The sequence below is a fragment of the Nicotiana tomentosiformis genome, chromosome 12 (assembly GCF_000390325.3).
Source record: "Nicotiana tomentosiformis chromosome 12, ASM39032v3, whole genome shotgun sequence".
Lineage (NCBI taxonomy): Eukaryota > Viridiplantae > Streptophyta > Magnoliopsida > Solanales > Solanaceae > Nicotiana > Nicotiana tomentosiformis.
The window spans coordinates 62,694,063-62,712,636 of NC_090823.1; the positions used below are offsets into that span (position 1 = coordinate 62,694,063).

At 42.0% G+C, this 18,574-nt stretch overlaps 1 protein-coding gene across 1 annotated transcript; it reads left to right on the forward strand.

The window, feature by feature from the left end:
* Window positions 1-1,108: 1,108 nt before the first annotated feature.
* LOC138902746 (uncharacterized) lies at window positions 1,109-1,543 on the forward strand. Its single transcript, XM_070190643.1, has one exon. The coding sequence runs from the start codon at window positions 1,109-1,111 to the stop codon at window positions 1,541-1,543; it is 435 nt and encodes a 144-aa protein (XP_070046744.1).
* The last annotated feature ends 17,031 nt before the right edge of the window (window positions 1,544-18,574 follow it).

The following is an 18,574-nucleotide window of genomic DNA, read 5'->3' on the forward strand; positions in this document are numbered from 1 at the left end:
GCAGAGGGCAACGAAGGAGGACACCTAGCAAGGGCATATCTGCTGCTGGACATACGCGACCTGGGGAATCTGATCGATGGGGCCTTGTCCAAGCTTGGAGAGGGTCCCTCCAGGACCAAATAGAATAGAATTGTTATTTATTTGCTTTTCTAGAGTCATTTTAGAAATTGATTGTAGTAAGGCAAATGCCACTAGCAACTCTTTTAATTATTGTCATTTTAGAGGTTTGATCTATTTATTACATTAATGAAATGAGGCAGTTATCGGCATCAAGTTTCTCTAAATCTATGTGTCGCTAGGCCTACCTCAGGCACAATGAGGTCCCCAAAATTAGGACGCAAATTTATAATTCTGCAATACATGTTTAAATACTGCAAATATCCTTCCAAAATCCCCTATTGACTTGTTTACCTTTTTGCTTTTCTTTGTTTTGATTATTCCCATCCCCTAAAGTTGGTTCTTGCATACTGGCATCATCTGCATATTATACCAGATCTAGAGGCCCTCCACCTCCTCCTCCTCTAAGTGATCCTAAAAGTAAGGGAAAGGCTAAGATGGATGACATGAGTAGTATCAGGAAAGATAACGCTGCGCATGCAGAAAATGTTGAAACTTCAGATGGTCGGAGTATTCCGGCACAGAATGATTTGGTTCTATGGTTGGAGCAGAAAATACAGGAATTGCAAGGGGAACTTGAGCAGGTCCGCAACTTGGCAACCTCTCCCTCACCTTAAATGTCCCGGATATTAACCAACAGAACGCCCAAAACCCAGCACCTCCTCAAAACACACCAAACCAACATCCACAAAATCCTCCCGCACCTCATCAATACGCCACACCTCCTCAAAATCCTAACCCTCCACCAGTGCCAATACATCCTCAACACCAATATCTTTCGACTCAGTATCCACAAACTACTACCAACCATACTCCTCAAAATACACCGCAACTTACCCCCGATCCGCAGAACTCAACCAATGATCATCACTACACCCAAATCTCTGGTATCCACCAAAGTAACCCCATATATGTAGAAACCCTACCTCACCCCACTCAACAAACCCCATACACACCAAAATCCGCCGAGAAGGACCTGATCATCAAGAATATGGAGGAGGAACTTAAGAAGCTCACAAGCCGAGCCCAGGGTGTCCAAGGGGGTAAAGGCATTGAGGGTTTGAATTATGAAGATCTGTGTATTCAGCCAGACGTAGAAATGCCGGAGGGTTACAAACCTCCTAAGTTCGAGATGTTTGATGGAACAAGTGACCCAAAGGTGCATCTAAGGACATACTGTGACAAGCTCGTAGGAGTTGGAAAAGATGAAAGGATTCGCATGAAACTGTTCGTAAGAAGCCTCATTGGAGATGCCCTATCGTGGTACATCAGCCAAAATCCAAAGAAGTGGGTTAGCTGGGTAAGCATGGCATCGGATTTCATGGATCGGTTCAGGTTTAATACGAAGAATGCACCAGATGTCTTCTATATCAAGAATCTCAAGAAGAAGCCAATAGATACTTTCCGCGAGTATGCTACTCGATAGAGAGCGGAAGCTGCGAAAGTAAGGCTGGCATTGGAAGAAGAGCAGATAAACAAGTTCTTCGTCCGGGCCCAGGATCCACAATACTAGGAAAGGTTAATTATTATAGAGAATCACAAATTCTCTGACATCATCAAATTGGGGGAAAGGATTGAAGAAGGGATCAATAGCGGAATGGTAACTAATTTTGAGGCATTACAGGCTACAAACAAAGCATTGCAGTCAGGGGGTATATCCAAGAAGAAAGAAGTAGGGGCCGTGATGATAGCCCAAGGTCCAAAATCTCCTCTTACATACCAAACACCTTCACCCACATATCAGCCTTCACCTCCCAGATATCCACAACCCGCCACTACCTACCACACTTATAACACCCAGCCAGCATATTATCACTCACCGCCAGCCTGCCAAAACTATCAGAAACCCAAACCAAATTCGACCGCAGGTCACCCAGACAATACACCCCTATTGCTGAACCCATCGATCAATTATACGAGAGACTGAAAGCTGTTGGATATGTCACTCCTATTCCCGCTGTTGCCATGGAAAACTCCTCTCAATGGGTCAATCCAAACAAAATATGTGCCTACTACTCTGGCATGAAAGGTCATACCATTGATGAATGTCGCACCCTGAAAGACAAGATCCAGACACTAATCGATACCAAGGTTATACAAGCAAAGAAGGCTGCACCTAACGTCCGCAACAATCCCCTCCCGGATCATAGGGGCGAGGGAGTAAATGTGATAGAAACCAATGAAGAATGGGACCCAGAAGGGTCGATTGGGCATATTCGAGAAGAGGATGACCCAAAGAAACCTACGGTCACTCTTGCTCCTATTGTGGTACAGATACAGCCACCAGTTGAAGTTGAAGTGGCCGCACCAACCCCGTTCGAGGTGGAAACAACACCTGCAGCTGCACATGCTCCATTCGCAGTAGAAGTAACCATACCCTTCACTGTGACGGTAGCATCCACACCGCCCTTTTAAATCCAAAGTCGTACCCTGGAACTATGTTGCAGAAGCCAGGAGGAAAGGAAAAGCAAAAATGGAAGACTCTGGTGCAGCATAAGGGATGACCAGGACTAGTAGAATTTATACACCTGATAATTTGGGAGGAACGAGTAGAGAAGCTACTTCCAAGCAACCCATCATCGAAACTGGCCCATATGATCTTTGGAGAAAGGTGCAAGCGAGAGAATATTTTTTGGTAAACCATATGAACAAAACCCCTGCTCAGATATCCATCCTATCATTACTGTAGAATTCTGAGGCACATAGGAATGCCTTGATGAAGGTATTGAATGAAGCTTACGTACCTAACAATATCACCAGTGGGGAGATGGCAAACATGGTAGGGCAAGTACTGGAGAGCCACAAGATCACCTTTCATGAAGACGAACTGCCACCAAAGGGATTAAGCCACAACAGGGCGCTGCACATCACGGTACAATGCGAGGATAAATTCAATGCCAGGGTTTTGATAGATGGAGGGTCCAGTCTCAACATCTGTCCACTAACTACTCTGAAAAGGTTGGGTAAAGGTTTGCATGAAATACGAGCAGGGACTATGAATGTGAAGGCGTTCGATGGGTCTCAAAGGGCCACAATTAGGGAAACCAATCTATGCTTGCAGATGGGCCCGACTTGGTTTGATGTTGAATTTCAAGTGCTAGACATATCAGCCTCATACAATCTACTGTTGGGACGACCTTGGATACATGCCGCCGGGGCCGGGGCTTCTACTTTGCACCAGGCTATAAAGTTCGAATAGAATCATCAGGAGGTGATAATTCATGGAGATGGGAGTAATCCCATTTATACCAACCAAACTATTCCGGTCGTGGAAAATAGAAGAAAGTTAGGTGGGGAGACTTATCATCGCATCGAGCGCATCAATGCAATTGAGAAAGACAAGTGGTGGAGCAGCAAAATAGAAAGCATACTAGCGTGGGCAGGGTATGAACCCGGTAAAGGGATCGGGAAGAACCTCCAAGGTATTACCAAACCGATACAAATAAAATGTCACGGCACGACCTTTGGACTTGGATATCAGTACACCTGGTAGGAGTATGACGATTGGTCGCCGCCATGGCATGGTCCTTATTACGCTCTTGTGCAGCCGGTACCACATTTGAGCCAATCCTTTCATCAGGCCGACATGATGTGGGGATCTGAAGAAGATGAAATTCCAGCTGGCTTAAGGAATCTGTTCTTGGAAGATGAAGACATGGATTGCAGTGTGATAGTTGGGGAGGAGGAGGAAGAAGGCCTCATCATCCAGATAGTGGAGAAGGGAGTTGTTATCAGGAACTGGACTGCCACACCATCCAGGGCCCGACGAGTCCCGGGGTAGCATGGTTGCTATTGTCATTCATTTTGAAAACAATTCCTTTTGAGCATTTTTGTTTGAAACATTTTTTCTTTCCTTTCAGTATTTTGCTTTAGAAAACATTGTTTGAAGTCATTAAAATTTGCTTTGTTTGACGTTTCAATACTTATCAACGACTTGATATTTTATTATTATTATATTTCATATCTTCTCTCTACAGCATTACTATTTCTTATCTTGATGAACCAACGACTGTGACATGTAATGAGATAACGTAACATAAGAATAGTGACTCGGAAGAGTTAGAAGAAGAAGATGTGATACCTGAGGAAATCGTCAGAGAAGTTGAGAATTTTAAGAACAAACCTAAGTCCAATCTTGACGAGACTGAGGTAGTCAACTTGGGAGATTCTGAAACCGTCAAAGAAACTCACATAAGCATTCACTTGTCACCATCAGAGAAGGAAGAGTACACTTGTTTCTTAAGAAAGTATGAAGACATTTTCGCATGGTCATATGATGATATGACCGGGCTGAGCACGTCCATAATGGCTCACAAGCTACCTACCAATCCAATGTGTCCACCAGTAAAGCAGAAACTCAGAAAGTTCAAACCAGAAATGAGTCTAAAAATCAAGGAAGAAGTCAACAAGCATATCAAAGCTAAGGTCCTCAAGGTAGTTGAATATCCAACTTGGTTAGCCAACATTGTGCCGGTTCCGAAGAAAGACGAAAAAGTCAGGGTGTGTATCGACTATTGGGATTTAAATAGAGCAAGTCCCAAGGATGATTTTCCACTACCAAACATACACATACTGATCGATAATTACGCTAAGCATGAACTCCAATCCTTTGTTGATTGCTTCGCGGGTTATCATCAGATTTGGATGGATGAAGAAGACGCGGAGAAAACAGCTTTCATCACGCCGTGGGGAGTGTACTGTTACAAAATGATATTGTTTGGTTTAAAGAATACTGGGCCACCTACATGAGGGCCATGGAAACCATTTTCCATGACATGATACACAAGGAGATAGAAGTATATATGGATAACGTCATCATCAAATCCAAGAGGGCCGCAGATCACATAGCAGATCTGAGAAAGTTCTTTGACCGGCTACGGAAGTACAATCTGAAACTGAACCCCGCAAAATGTGCCTTCGGAGTTCCTGCCGAAAAATTGTTAGGGTTCATTGTCAGCCGCCGAGGAATTGAGTTAGACCCATCAAAGGTCAAAGCTATCAAGGATTTGCCGCCTCCAAAGAACAAGAAAGACGTGATGAGCTTCTTGGGACATCTTAATTACATCAGCTGCTTCATAGCATAATCAACCGTGATCTATGAGCCGATTTTCAAAATGTTAAAGAAGGATGCCGCAACTAATTGGACTAAAGACTGCCAGAAAGCTCGTGACAGAATCAAAGAATATTTGTCCACACCGCCAGTCCTGGTCCCGCCAGAACCTGGTAGACCACTGCTACTCTATCTCTCCGTATTAGATGGGGCTTTCGGTTCTGTCTTGGAACAACACGACGAAACGGGAAGGAAATAACAGGCCATATACTATTTGAGTAAGAAGTTCACACCCTACGAAGCATTGTATTCTTTGCTGGAATACACCCGTTGTGCTTTGACCTGGATAGCCCAGAAACTGAGGCACTACTTATGTGCCTATACCACATATCTCATATCAAGGATGGACCCTCTGAAGTACATCTTCCAGAAACCCATGCCTACAGGGAAGCTGCAAAATGGCAGATATTGTTGAGTGAATTCAACATTGTCTATGTGACTCAGAAGGCGGTTAAGGGACAAGCATTAGCGGATTATCTTGCGTAAAATCCTATAGGAGGAGAATACGAACCACTAAAAACATATTTTCCTGATGAAGAAGTATCATTCGTAGGAGAAGATATCGCCGAAGCCTACGACGGGTGGAGAATGTTTTTCGATGGAGCCGCAAACTTCAAATGAGTGGGTATTGGAGCCGTTTTGGTGTCAGAAATAGGTCAACATTATCCAGTATCCGCAAAACTCAGATTTTCGTGCACCAATAACATGGCAGAATATGAGGGTCGCATATTGGGGCTCAATTTGGCCGTTGACATGAATATCCAGGAAAAACTAGTAATTGGCGATTCAGATCTGCTGGTACATCAGGTGCAGGGAGAATGGGCTACAAAGAATACCAAGATATTACCATATCTATATTATGTGCAAGAGATGATGAAGAGGTTCACGAAGATAGAGTTTAGACATGTCCCGAGAATCCAGAATGAGTTCGCAAACGCATTGGCCACTTTGTCCTCCATGATACAGCATCCGGACAAGAATTTTATCGACCCCATTTCGGTAAGGATTCATAATCAGCCGGCTTACTGTGCTCATGTTGAAGAAGAAACAGATGGGAATACATGGTTCCATGATATCAGGGAATATTTGACAAACGGAGAATATCTAGAGCGTGCAAGCCACACCCAGAAATGCACACTTCGGAGGTTGTTTAACCATTTCTTCCAGAGTGGAGGAATTCTATATAGAAGAACTCCAGATCTAGGGCTATTACGGTGTGTTGACACCAAAAAAGCCTCCAAACTACTTGAAGAGATATACGCCGGAACCTGTGGCCCATATATGAATGGTTTCATCCTAGCCAAGAAGATACTCAGAGCCGGATACTTTTGGATGACTATGGAAACAGACTGCATCCGGTATGTCTAGAAATGCCATCAATGCCAGATACACGCAGATATGATACGGGTACCTCCAAATGAACTTAATGCAACCAGCGCACCTTGGCCTTTTATTGCCTAGGGAACGGATGTCATTGGACCAATCGAGCCCACTGCTTCAAACGGGCACAGGTTCATTCTAGTGGCCATCGACTATTTCACAAAGTGGGTTGAAGCTGCATCTTACAAAGATGTAACCAAGAAAGTCATCGCAGATTTTGTCAAGGACCGTATTGTTTGTCGATTCGGGGTTCCAGAATCCATCATCATTGACAATGACGCCAATCTCAACAGTGATCTAATGAAAGCCATGTGCGAAACCTTCAAGATCAAGCACAAAAACTCCACAGCATACCGACCCCAAATGAATGGAGATGTGGAAGCCGCCAACAAGAACATTAAGAAGATACTAAGGAAGATGGTAGAGAATCACAAGCAGTGGCACGATAAGTTACCATTTGCCTTATTGGGATACCGTACCATAGTCCGCACGTCAACCGGGGCAACTCCGTACTTATTGGTCTACGGTACTGAAGTCGTCATCCCCGTCGAGGTAGAAATTCCTTCCTTGAGAATTATACAAGAAGCTGAGCTCAGTGATGCGGAATGGATAAGAAGACGCTACGAGCAGTTAGCTCTCATTGATGGGAAAAGAATGAATGCGGTGTGTCATGGTCAGCTTTATCAGAACAGAATGTCCAGAGCTTTCAACAAAAGGGTTAAACTTAGACAGTTCGCACTGGGGCAGCTAGTGCTGAAACGGATCTTTCCACATCAGGATGAAGCCAAAGGAAAATTCTCACCCAACTGACAAGGGCCTTATATGGTTCACAGGGTACTAACAGGAGGAGCACTCATGCTCGTAGAGATGGATGGAGAAATTTGGCCAAAGCCTATTAATTCAGATGCAGTCAAAAGATACTATGTCTAAACTTTTTGCATATGATGTCACTGAACTACGCTTGACCTGATTCCCGTTTAAGAGGGGATACATAGGCAGCCCTGTGGGTTCGGTCACAATTTAATAAAATTTCCATTTTCTACATAATCGGAAACTGGCGCAGAATTTTGAGGAGGACCCTCAAAATTCCAAAGCAAGTTCAACCAACGGCACTGTATGCGGAACAACCAAAGATTCGTCTAGGTAAATGGGGAAAAAATTTGAGGAGGACCCTCAAAATTCTATGGTAAGAAGGTCGCAATGTCTCTAACAGTGTCACAGTTATTGGTTCATCTAATCAATTTTTAAATTGCACATTACTATGTTTTCAATAACTATGCATGCATATTTTTTTTCGAAAACTTTATTCTTAGCCAGATGCTACCCATGGTAACTCGGACAGGATTTTAATGCAGAACAGAGCAAAGCAACCAGTCAAAGGCACGAACCAACCTCCCCCGCAAAACTCAAGATTTTTCTTTGAATGCAAGAACAAGAGATAGTCGCCAGTATGTGCGCACCTTAGAATCACTGTCTTCACAACAACAAGGCTACCGAACTCATCCACAGCTAAGAAATACTCTGCTGTCACTTATTATTTATTCGCTGCATGAGACTAAGCATTGTCTCCATCCTGCATGAGGCTAAGCCCTGCCTCCTCAACTGCATAAGGCTAAGCATTGCCTTCCATTTGCATGAGACTAAGCATTGTCTCAAATCTTGCATGAGGCTAAGCCTTGCCTCCTCAACTGCATAAGGCTAAGCATTGCCTTCCCCTTGCATGAGACCAAGCACCGTCTCCATCTTGCATGAGGCTAAGCCCTGCCTCCTCAACTGCATAAGGCTAAGCATTGCCTTCCATTTGCTTGAGACTAAGCATTGTCTCCAACCTGCATGAGGCTAAGCCCTGCCTCCTCAACTGTATAAGGCTAAGCATTGCCTTCCATTGCATAAGACTAAGCACTGTCTCAACCTTGCATGAGGCTAAGCCCTGCCTCCTTAATTGCATAAGGCTAAGCTCTGCCTTCCTATTGCATGAGACTAAGCATTGTCTCAAATATTTGCATTAGGCTAAGCCCTGCCTCCTTAATTGCATAAGGCTAAGCTCTGCCTTCCCATTACATGAGACTAAGCATTGTCTCAAATCTTTGCATGAGGCTAAGCCCTGCCTCCTTAATTGCATAAGGCTAAGCTCTATCTTCCTATTGCATGAGACTAAACATTGTCTAAAATCTTTCATGAGGCTAATCCCTGCCTCTCAACTACATAAGGCTAAGCTCTGCCTCCCCCCCCCCCCCCACAAGACTAAGCATTGTCTCTCCTTGCATGACCACAAATGTTGCTCTATTCCAAAAACCTTGCGTCATTCTCTTCTCTCGAGGCTGAGCTCTACCTCCGACCTTACACAAAACTAAGTTCTGTCTTGTCTTATCTCAAGCATCATGTCTTTGCATCTCATGGGCTGATACATAGCCAAATATTTTGAGGGCGTCATAATCCGAAAGCATCATCTTCATAGCCGAAAGACACCATGCCATGGCCTGAGGATCTCTTAATATTGTACATCATTATTCAAAGGCATCATGGTTCAAAGGCACCACCTTCATAGCCCGAGAACATCATTTTATCGCATGCGAATCCCCTATCTCACAACTCATGGCCCGGGATGTCATGGTCTAAGGACATCATCCTCACCGTCCAAAGACGATCTCCATGGTCCAGAGGGAATTTGCATCATGTTTAAATTCTTGCAATAATCAATATATATATATTGTGCATACATCGTGTTTTGAGTTTGCAGGTGATCTAGGAAGTAACTGTTATCCTAACGGGAGCAAACTTCGCTCCAGTTTCCATTCAACGTCCAAATCCTTCAATTATTTCAAACGTAACCGATCATCGTCCGTTACCCATTCTCATCTGATATCTACTCAAGTATCCATCCATTCCCAATCCCTATATTGTCCTATCTAGAATATCTTGTCTGTTCTTACAATAACTCCGTCGGTTTATTCCAATGTTGGATCCGGAACTACACATGGCCTGATTCCTGTAAAATCAGGGATATGTAGGCAGCTCAGAGACCAGGCCCCGGCCAATATCTTTTCAAATTACCCCATTCGGTCAAAATCGGTCATCATTTCTTTACCCGACAACTCTTTCATCCTTCCCGGGGTAAAGAGAGGCAGCTGTTGATACCCGATTTTTCCCTCATATTTTTCATATATATATATATATATATATATATATATATATATATATATATATATATATATATATATATATATATATATATATATATATATATATATATATACCTTCAAAATAGCGCATATGCATCATCATTTGATTTACAAGCATACACAAGTATTTTCATAATTTTTCATGATTTTTAAAGACTTTAAACCAATTTATTTCTGTATTTTTATTGTATAAATATCCAATAATTATCCTCCAAATTATTTTATGATGATTTAATCATCTAAACTTATCATTTAAACCAATATGTGGTTTAAATATTTTCAGGGCATTTCTTATAATTACATTTGCATTTTTCTAGGGCCAAATTGTACGTTTTGCAATAATAGGCCATATGCATGTATAATTACATTATTTATGTATAAAATAACTTTTTATATTTTTATAATGTTAAATAATTGTTTTTAATCATTTTCATGCACAAATGATAATTTTTATATTTATTAATTACTTTTATAAATTATTTAATTATCAAACATTGGGTATTTAAAACCTAGCCCTAAATTCCTTTTAATTTCGGACCTAACTACCCAATCCCAGCCCAATAACCCTTTAGCCCAAACCAATTAACCCAACCCCATACCCGGTCGCGACCCGTTTCACTAACCCGACCCAGAACCCCTGACTAATCGTGGTCGTTGATCTCTGAGATCAACGACACATATTACACCCGCCATTTTAAATTATACCCGAACCCCCCTAAACCATTCGTCCCTTCACCCACCACCCTCAAACTGTCTCAAACTCCCCTTCTCTCTCTGTCAAACCCTAGCCATCTCCCCCCAATTTTCTCTCTTAGTCCCCCCGATCATGGGATTCCATGGTCGTTTCTTGCCACATTCGACTCCCTCTTGGTACTGGAACCTTCTATATACCGCTTGCCTAAATAAGGCAATCGGATTTCATCGATTTCAAACCAAAGCTGGTTCATTTCCTTGACCTTTTCCGTCTATGTTCGTTCTTGTTCGTTTATGGTATGAATCTCTGTGCATTTCCGTGATTCCTACTCACCCTAAAATTAAGGTTTCAGATTCTTTTGAATCGAACCAAATCTGGTTCGATTCTTTGATTTTAAAAGGTATTTCTGTCTATGTTCATCTAATTCTATGCAGCATGTGATTTTCACCTTTTATTTATTTTTGGTTTCTACCGATTTTACACTTTCCCTAAAATTAGGGTTTGAGATTTTTCTCTTTTCCTTACTGATTTGATTACATGCGATGATTCTTTCCTTTCTCGTGTTTGATTTATGATTTTTCTTCTTTGGATATTAATTTCTACTACTATATAAACCCCTCCCCATTCTCCTTTTTGGGACAGACTTGAATAGTGAATGTTTACTAAAAAACTGAAATTATCACTCTGTGTTCTCTAATTACTCTTGTTCTATATTCTGGTTCCTGGCCGGCTGAAAGCCAAGGCCAAAAATTTTGGGTTCTTGTTACTGTGTACTTTGTTCTTTCTTGTCTCTTCGCTTAACGGCCAAGGCCAGAAATTCTGGGTTCTTGCTACTGTGGACTTTGTTCTTTCTTGTTTTTCGTTTAACTGGTGAGTTGCTGAACTTTCGTCACTTCATTCCTATTTACCTGTCATTAGCATGTGTTTTCACTTCTAAAGGTTGTTGTTCAATATGTTTCTGGGCTGCTCTCTTATGCAATCCTGACTGTCTTACTTCAATTCTAGGCCTTTCTAATCTAAAATGCCATTACGCTTGTAGTTTGAGACATGTTTAGACCTGCTTTAAGTTGATTAATTTCTTTTTAAGTCTGCCTAGCCTATGTGTTACTGATGTTTAGAACCTTTTCACTTTAGCCATCTCTTTAGTGTTTAAATTTGCTATTAACCTTGTTACTTAAACATGCTTTCATATCCCCATTTATGGATTAGATGACTAAGCATGAAGGTATTCACTAAGTGATTAGCATAAGTCTGTTTCTGAACTTGCTATGATGACATATAGCATGTTTGATCCTATATGCTTCTACCATGTCTTGACTTCCCAATACTGGCCTTAATTTGTCCTCATTCTGTTAAGTTCTGTTGCCAATTGATATGATCCCTTCTTGGGACACTAGCATCTACACTTAGCATAATCTGAACCCTTTTTTCTAAATATGAGTCTGTGTACATCAATCTTGCAAATCTGTCTTGTTAGTATATGCATTATGTGTTGAACTTGTTTTTCTGAAACTTTGTTAAGTCTGTTCTCAAAACCTAAGCTTGTTCTACTACCTGTTTTATGTGCTCAATTTGAATCTGTTTGGATTCTTCAGTGTTGTCCCCCTAACCTCAGTCTATTCCTTTACTACTTGGTCTCTTTGAGTTCTTATTCTTAGCCGGCTGAAAGCCAAGGCTACTTAGGTTTTATCATTTGACCTCCCTAGTGTGAGCACTGCTCGGGGTCCAATTGAGACCTTTGTGAACTCTGACACACTAGGATTTGAACCTTAGGCTTTCTCTGAATTTTCCCTATCAACCTCCCTGGTGTGAGCACTGCCCTGGGTTCTTGAAACCCTTGGGAACTATGACACACTAGGGCCATGGTTCTAATGCTCAACTCTACCCTGTGCCCACTGGGTGAATCACTTGATTCCTGGCATCCTTATGCCTATGAGGATGTAATTTTAGGCTGTTATGAACTATGAGAATGAAGGCCTGGCCTGGCTGGGTGTATCTTTGGGCCTGTTGTAGGCTCCCTATAGCTATTCTACTTTGTAATTCATTCTATTCATTCTGGGCCTGTAATAATTCTTGTAATAATATTTAGGGTATTAGTGAAATTGGAAAAGGGATTTTTATCTTGTATTTGCAATCAATGGGGTAGGAATCTTGCATATAGGTTCAATAATGCGTGTTTAGTTATCGTGTATTAGAAATCATGCCTATAGGTATCCTATTATATTCAGTCATTATATGTTAGCAATCTTGCCTATGGTTTCAATACTTGGTTCAATTGTGTTCTATTTCTGCTTATTAGAAACCATGCCTATAGGAAATTACACACTTCACTTAACCTGCCTAATACTTGCACATTATTCAAAAGCATGATCGTTTGACTAAATATTTTACCTGCTCCTATGCCTATTTCTGTCCAATTATTAGATATCATGCCTATAGGAACAACTGAGTTATTCTGAATATCTCTCGTGTTTATTACTGCCAAATACTGAGTAAATCACCTAGATAGCATGTCTATAGGTTTTAACCGCTTATACCCATAACCAGTAGGCAATTGTGCAGTCACGCAGGAATTATACTTTGCATAACTGCTCGCATGATTAAAATCTAGAATCACATAGAAATCATGTCTATAGGACTTAACAACTTTAATTGTTGAAACTGTCAAAACACCTAATTTGTTTGCGTGCATTTGCTGCCTAAGTGTGGAGGCTAACTTGAGCCCTTATTTGCTTTTACATGAAGGTCCAACTTGTTTTGTATGTCGCTTAGTTTTATCATTTTGAGCAACCTAAGTTAAAGTCTAGAACCCCCCCTGAAATAGAGGTCCAAATGCCTCCTGGACCATAGGAATGGGACGGGTAGTGCAAGCATAGAGTACGACTTAGAATTAACTAGTGCGCTTTAGGTAAACAACTTAAAGATAGTAATCGGGTCGCAGGAGATGATAGCATGTGCCCGCTGAATAATATGAGTAACACCCCATCTTGAGGGAGTTACGAAGTATTATTTATGTTGCACAGGGTGATCCTTTAGGCTAAAAAACTTAGGACCCCCACCTTTGTTAAAGTCAATCATTTTATTTGTCCAAATTGCTTCCCTTCCCTTAGACTAATTCATATAATTCGAGTTCGGCCGGGATCCACCGTTGTGGACCTCGAGGAGTGCCTAACACCTTCTCCTCAAGGTAATTTGAGCCCTTACCCAATCTTTGGTGACGCAACTGGTTAATTGAGAGTTATCTGCAAAATAGGTGCCCTAATGCACCTTAATCCGTTAGGTGGCGACACCCTCCCATTTAAAAGAGTTGTCACGACATCGAGGCCCGCTTTCCGCGAGGAAAAATGGGGCGCGACAGAGGCCTAAGTGGCCTGGTCTTCATCGGAGGCAACATCTCCGCCCTCGGGATCTTCCCTGCCTTCAGACTCGCTTAAACTCTCGAAATCTTCCTCGAGATAGGCCAACTTTAGGGCCCTGGCTTCTTCTACTTTGGCGTTCTCGATTTCAGCCAGTATATCGAAGTCCTGAGCATGGACTCCCTCGAGGGCTTCCCTTCGAGCTTGCCCACCTTGCATGATCCGCCATGCTCTTGGCTTGTGCTTGGATGGCCTCGAAGTTGACCTTGAATTGGGACACTTTAGCATCGGCTTTGGTATTGGCCACGACCACCTCAGATTTGGCCGCCTCGAGTTCATTGGCCAAGTTTGCCTTATTAGAAATAACCAAGTCCAATTGGGATTGAAGCTCCTCAATTTTCTTGAACTGCACTGAGGCCTTCTCTTTTGCAGCTCAGAGCTGGGTCTCGGCCGACTCCAGTTGTGCTTGGGCAGCTTCCCTTTTCGATACTAAGATGTCCATATTTTTCTTGAACTCCCCAGCCTCAGCTTGAATTGTATCTACCTGTGCCTGAAGCTCCCCGATCTGTTCAAGCCTTTGTCGGACCTGCAGGATCGGATTGTTAGTCACTATCTTCAATTCGTCTTCACTATCGTGAAGCACTCGAAATACCTGCTCGGCCATCTCGGCATGCTCATTCCGAGCCGTTACTAAATCGGCCTGAAGCTTCTCACTGAGAAGATTGTAGGTGTCACTCTTCTCAGTGAGGTCCCGAACCTCGGCCTCGTGGTGAGTTAATTCCTCTCGGTATCAGAGAAAAGTCTCATGATGCAACACCGAAGCCTGCAAGCATAAGGGAAGGTGTTATGGTTATTTACAACTTTAGATTTAGAATATATGAGAATAAAGATACACAAAGTTAACCGATTTAATGCTTGTTGGGCTTCATTGAATAGGCAGGGGGTTTCCACCTTGTTTATCACTGCCTCATCTTCTTCGGTCACTAAGCACCGAAGGTAGCTAGCAACCCCCACAGGGGCAGAGAAAACCCGGACATCCTCCGGGATAGAGAAAGCTATTGACCATCTTCGGTCAGGATCGACGTCGGGAACCGATTCACCAATTTTGGGCTCGAGGAAGACCCACTGGCTCCCGGCGATGGTACCTTCTTTGGCGCCGGCAAGTCTCCGAGCCCAGTGACATCCTCGAAGGCAGTAGACTCAAATCCGTCCAAGAAGTGATGGATATCAGTCGTCCCCTGAGGCCCCTCGTAAGAATGGCTTTCTAACATACTGGCCTCGCGAATCATGGCATTTGAAATTTGAGGGGACCCGGTAATGTCGATCACCCCAAGCTCGTCTCTCGGGATACCTTCCTCTGCTCAAGAAGCGTCGCCCCCAGTCTCCTTCTTGACCCCCTTAGCTGGGGTGGAGTGGCCTCAAGCCCTTCTGGTTTGGGAGCTTCGGCTAAGACTCCCTCATCGACCTTCTCATGTCGGAACGGTCCGATTTCGGCATCCGTCGGTTCACCTGCCCGTACACGGGCCACCAACTGGGATTTCTCTTCTTCTTCTTCTTCTTCTTCTTCTTCTTCTTCTTCTTCTTCTTCTTCTTCTTCGAACTCGTCCCTTAATCGGCAAATTGAGTCCTAGGATAGAGCGTCGGCGCTTCCTTTGGGCTTACGCGACCTCTTCTTTGGTTTCTTCTTTTCCGAGTTTAGGGAACTCGGGACCCTTTTCCTCTTCTTTTCATCACCATGCTTCGGAGCAGGGGACTTGAGAGGCACATCCTCTTCACCGGATGGAGGCCTCATGGCAACATCTTTGGGGAGACCTACAAAAGAAAAAAAAACTATAAGAATTCGACTGTACGAGGAGGGAATTAAACATTATTGCATCAAAAGATAAAACTTACCATGATTACGGGCCTCCCATCGACCCTTCGATAATTCCATCCAAGCACGCTCGGAATAGAGTATTTGTGACACAAGGCCCTCGACCCATTCCTTGAGTTCAGAAACTACGTCCGCCACTTGGGCCACAACTGCAACACTAAAAATATCGATAAGGAAGGAGATAAGAGGTAAAACAACAAGATTGAACATTCAAGGCGAAGTACTACTTATGATTCGTGTTCCATTTCTTAGGAAATGGCATGTCTTCGGCAGGGATCAGGTTCGAAGTCTTTATTCGAACAAATCGGCCCATCCAACCTCGGTCGCGAGCCTCGTCTATACTCGAGAACGGGGCCTTGATGGCTCGACGAGCAAGCTTGATCAGCCCTCCTCGATAGAGTCGGGAACTGTAGAGGCGCATAAGGTGATCGAGGGTAAAGGGACATCCCTCGATTTTGCTTACGAAGAATCAAAGGAGAATCACTATTCTCTAGAAGGAAGGGTAGATCTGGCCAAGAGTCACATCGTACCTCTTGCAGAAAGCAATGATGATAGGGTCTAAGGGACCCAACGTGAAGGGGTAAGTGTATACACTTAAAAAATTCTCCACGTGGGTAGTGATCGATTCCTCGGGCGAAGGTACCACCACATGCTTATCGACCCAGTTGCAATCCTCTTTAACCTTGGTGAGGAGATCATCGGTAATTGTGCATATGTACCTCGAGACCGGCTCACATCGACCCGGTACCGAGGAGGTCTTTTCAATCTTATAATCAGCAACAGTAGGACACCCTACCGGAACGAATTCCTCAAGATGAGGTTCCGCCGTAGCCCCGTCGCCGGCGGGTCGTGATGAAGAGGCGGCCTCCTTTTGCGGTACAGTCTTTGAAGTTTTCGCCATTGTAGAATAGAAAAGGGAATTAGGATGGTATGCGGTTTGCAAAAAGTTCAAGAAATTTTGGTGCAAGAGTTGCAAAGCAAAGGGACTTTTGAAAAGAAACAAGAATAGGAGGAGCTTTGAACGTAAAGTTTGAATAGAGGAAGGTTAGAGTACTTATAGCTTGTTGGTGACGGCTCAGAACCCATAGTGGCCGACCAACAACTGACATACATTTAATACCTTGGTAACTGGACCGACGGAACATTTCGATATCCATTTTTTGCTTACGTCGTAGTCGGGTGTATCAGTGACGTTCATCGCTTACGTCATGGCCCATCGAGATGGGATTCGGAAGTTCATATCGTTTCTCGTCATCTTTTCTTCGAGAAACGAGGGGACTATCTGTATACGGTCAAAACCGGGCTCGCCCCTTGTGTGATTAATCGAGACTGAATATGATAGGTTAAGGTTTGACCTCATATTATATCGAACCATGATGCAAAATTAGATCGTCGAGCTCGTGACTCAAAAACGATCAAGATCAAGATCAAGTAATATCGAGACCGAGCAAGATCGAAACCGAGCAAGATCGAGGGAAACTTACTGAGCCAAATAACGGACAACTGAAATATCCACGATCGATCGAGGATCAAGACGAAAATCTCGGCACATATCAAGGAGAGGCTGAGTAATTAGCAAATCATAAGATTTTTTACCCTGTATAAAATTGTACCAAGAGTAGGACACCCCTACTATATAAAGAGGGTCTGATCATTTGTAATGGATATATATCAACGCAACATAAAGCAATATACTGACACTTTCTAGCTTTTATTATCTTTTTACTCTATTAGCCTGTTCATACTTCAGTTGAAACATCTTTGGTTCAAAGGTGGTCAAACTCGAGGGCCAAGGCAATTAGATACGCGTGGTTCGCATTTATTCTTCTATTGTCAATTTCAATATTAATCTGTCTTCTTAATTTGTGCTAAGTTATATCACGTATCCTTAAAATCACGTATAAATTCAATTGTTATCAGTTTTTTTTTAGAGTAAACGGATATAAATTTTTTGGTGTAAGCGCGAAAAGCTGTAAAGCGGACGTGTCAGACTTCAAAGTCAGCTTTAGAAATTAATTCCAACCAATTTGGAAGGAATTTCGATCTAAAATTTTGACATGTTGAAGACCTTTGAGTTCTAGTTCTATAGGATCAGGCGATTTGCGATTTGAATGTTTTCAGCTCGGGATATGAATTTTTTTTTTAGTAAAGCATGCAAATCTGGAAAGTCAGCATGGCTGCTATCTTAGTCATTTTCAAACAATTTATCGCAATTGATCCAAAGGGAATTTGTCTCTAATTTTCTGATACATTGCAAAAGTTGATGTCTAATTTTATAGAATTAAGTGGCTGGGAATTTGAATATTCCTATACTAAGATATAATTTATTTGTTGAAGGCATGCACAACTGAAGGAACTAGTGTGTCACAATTCATGGCTTGATTTCACAACATTATCTGGGAAAATTTGCTAGTGATTCGATCGTAAATTTTACGTATATCATAGCTACGGAGGTCTACTTTTTAGAAACATAGTGTCATGAGTTATAGTAGAACAATATTGCAAAATAAGCACAACAACTTTAAGAAAGAAAGAAAAAAAAATCACAATCGAGTTGCAATATTTGACCCAAAAAGAAAAATATTAGTGTTATAAAAAAAATTTGTTCAATAACTTTTTTGTTATGTATTTTTTTATTATATTATCTAATATTTAATATAATTATATTATTAATAAAAATTTTTATTAGCATATTATTTTATTTAATATTTTTATCTATCACTTTCTTTTTGTCATATAATAAAAGATATATATTTTATTACTCTTAAAATATTTTTTATTTTAAATTTTATACTATTGTTCTCCATAATATCTGAATTTTAATGAATAAATTCTTTTTGTTTTTGTTAAATAAATAAACTC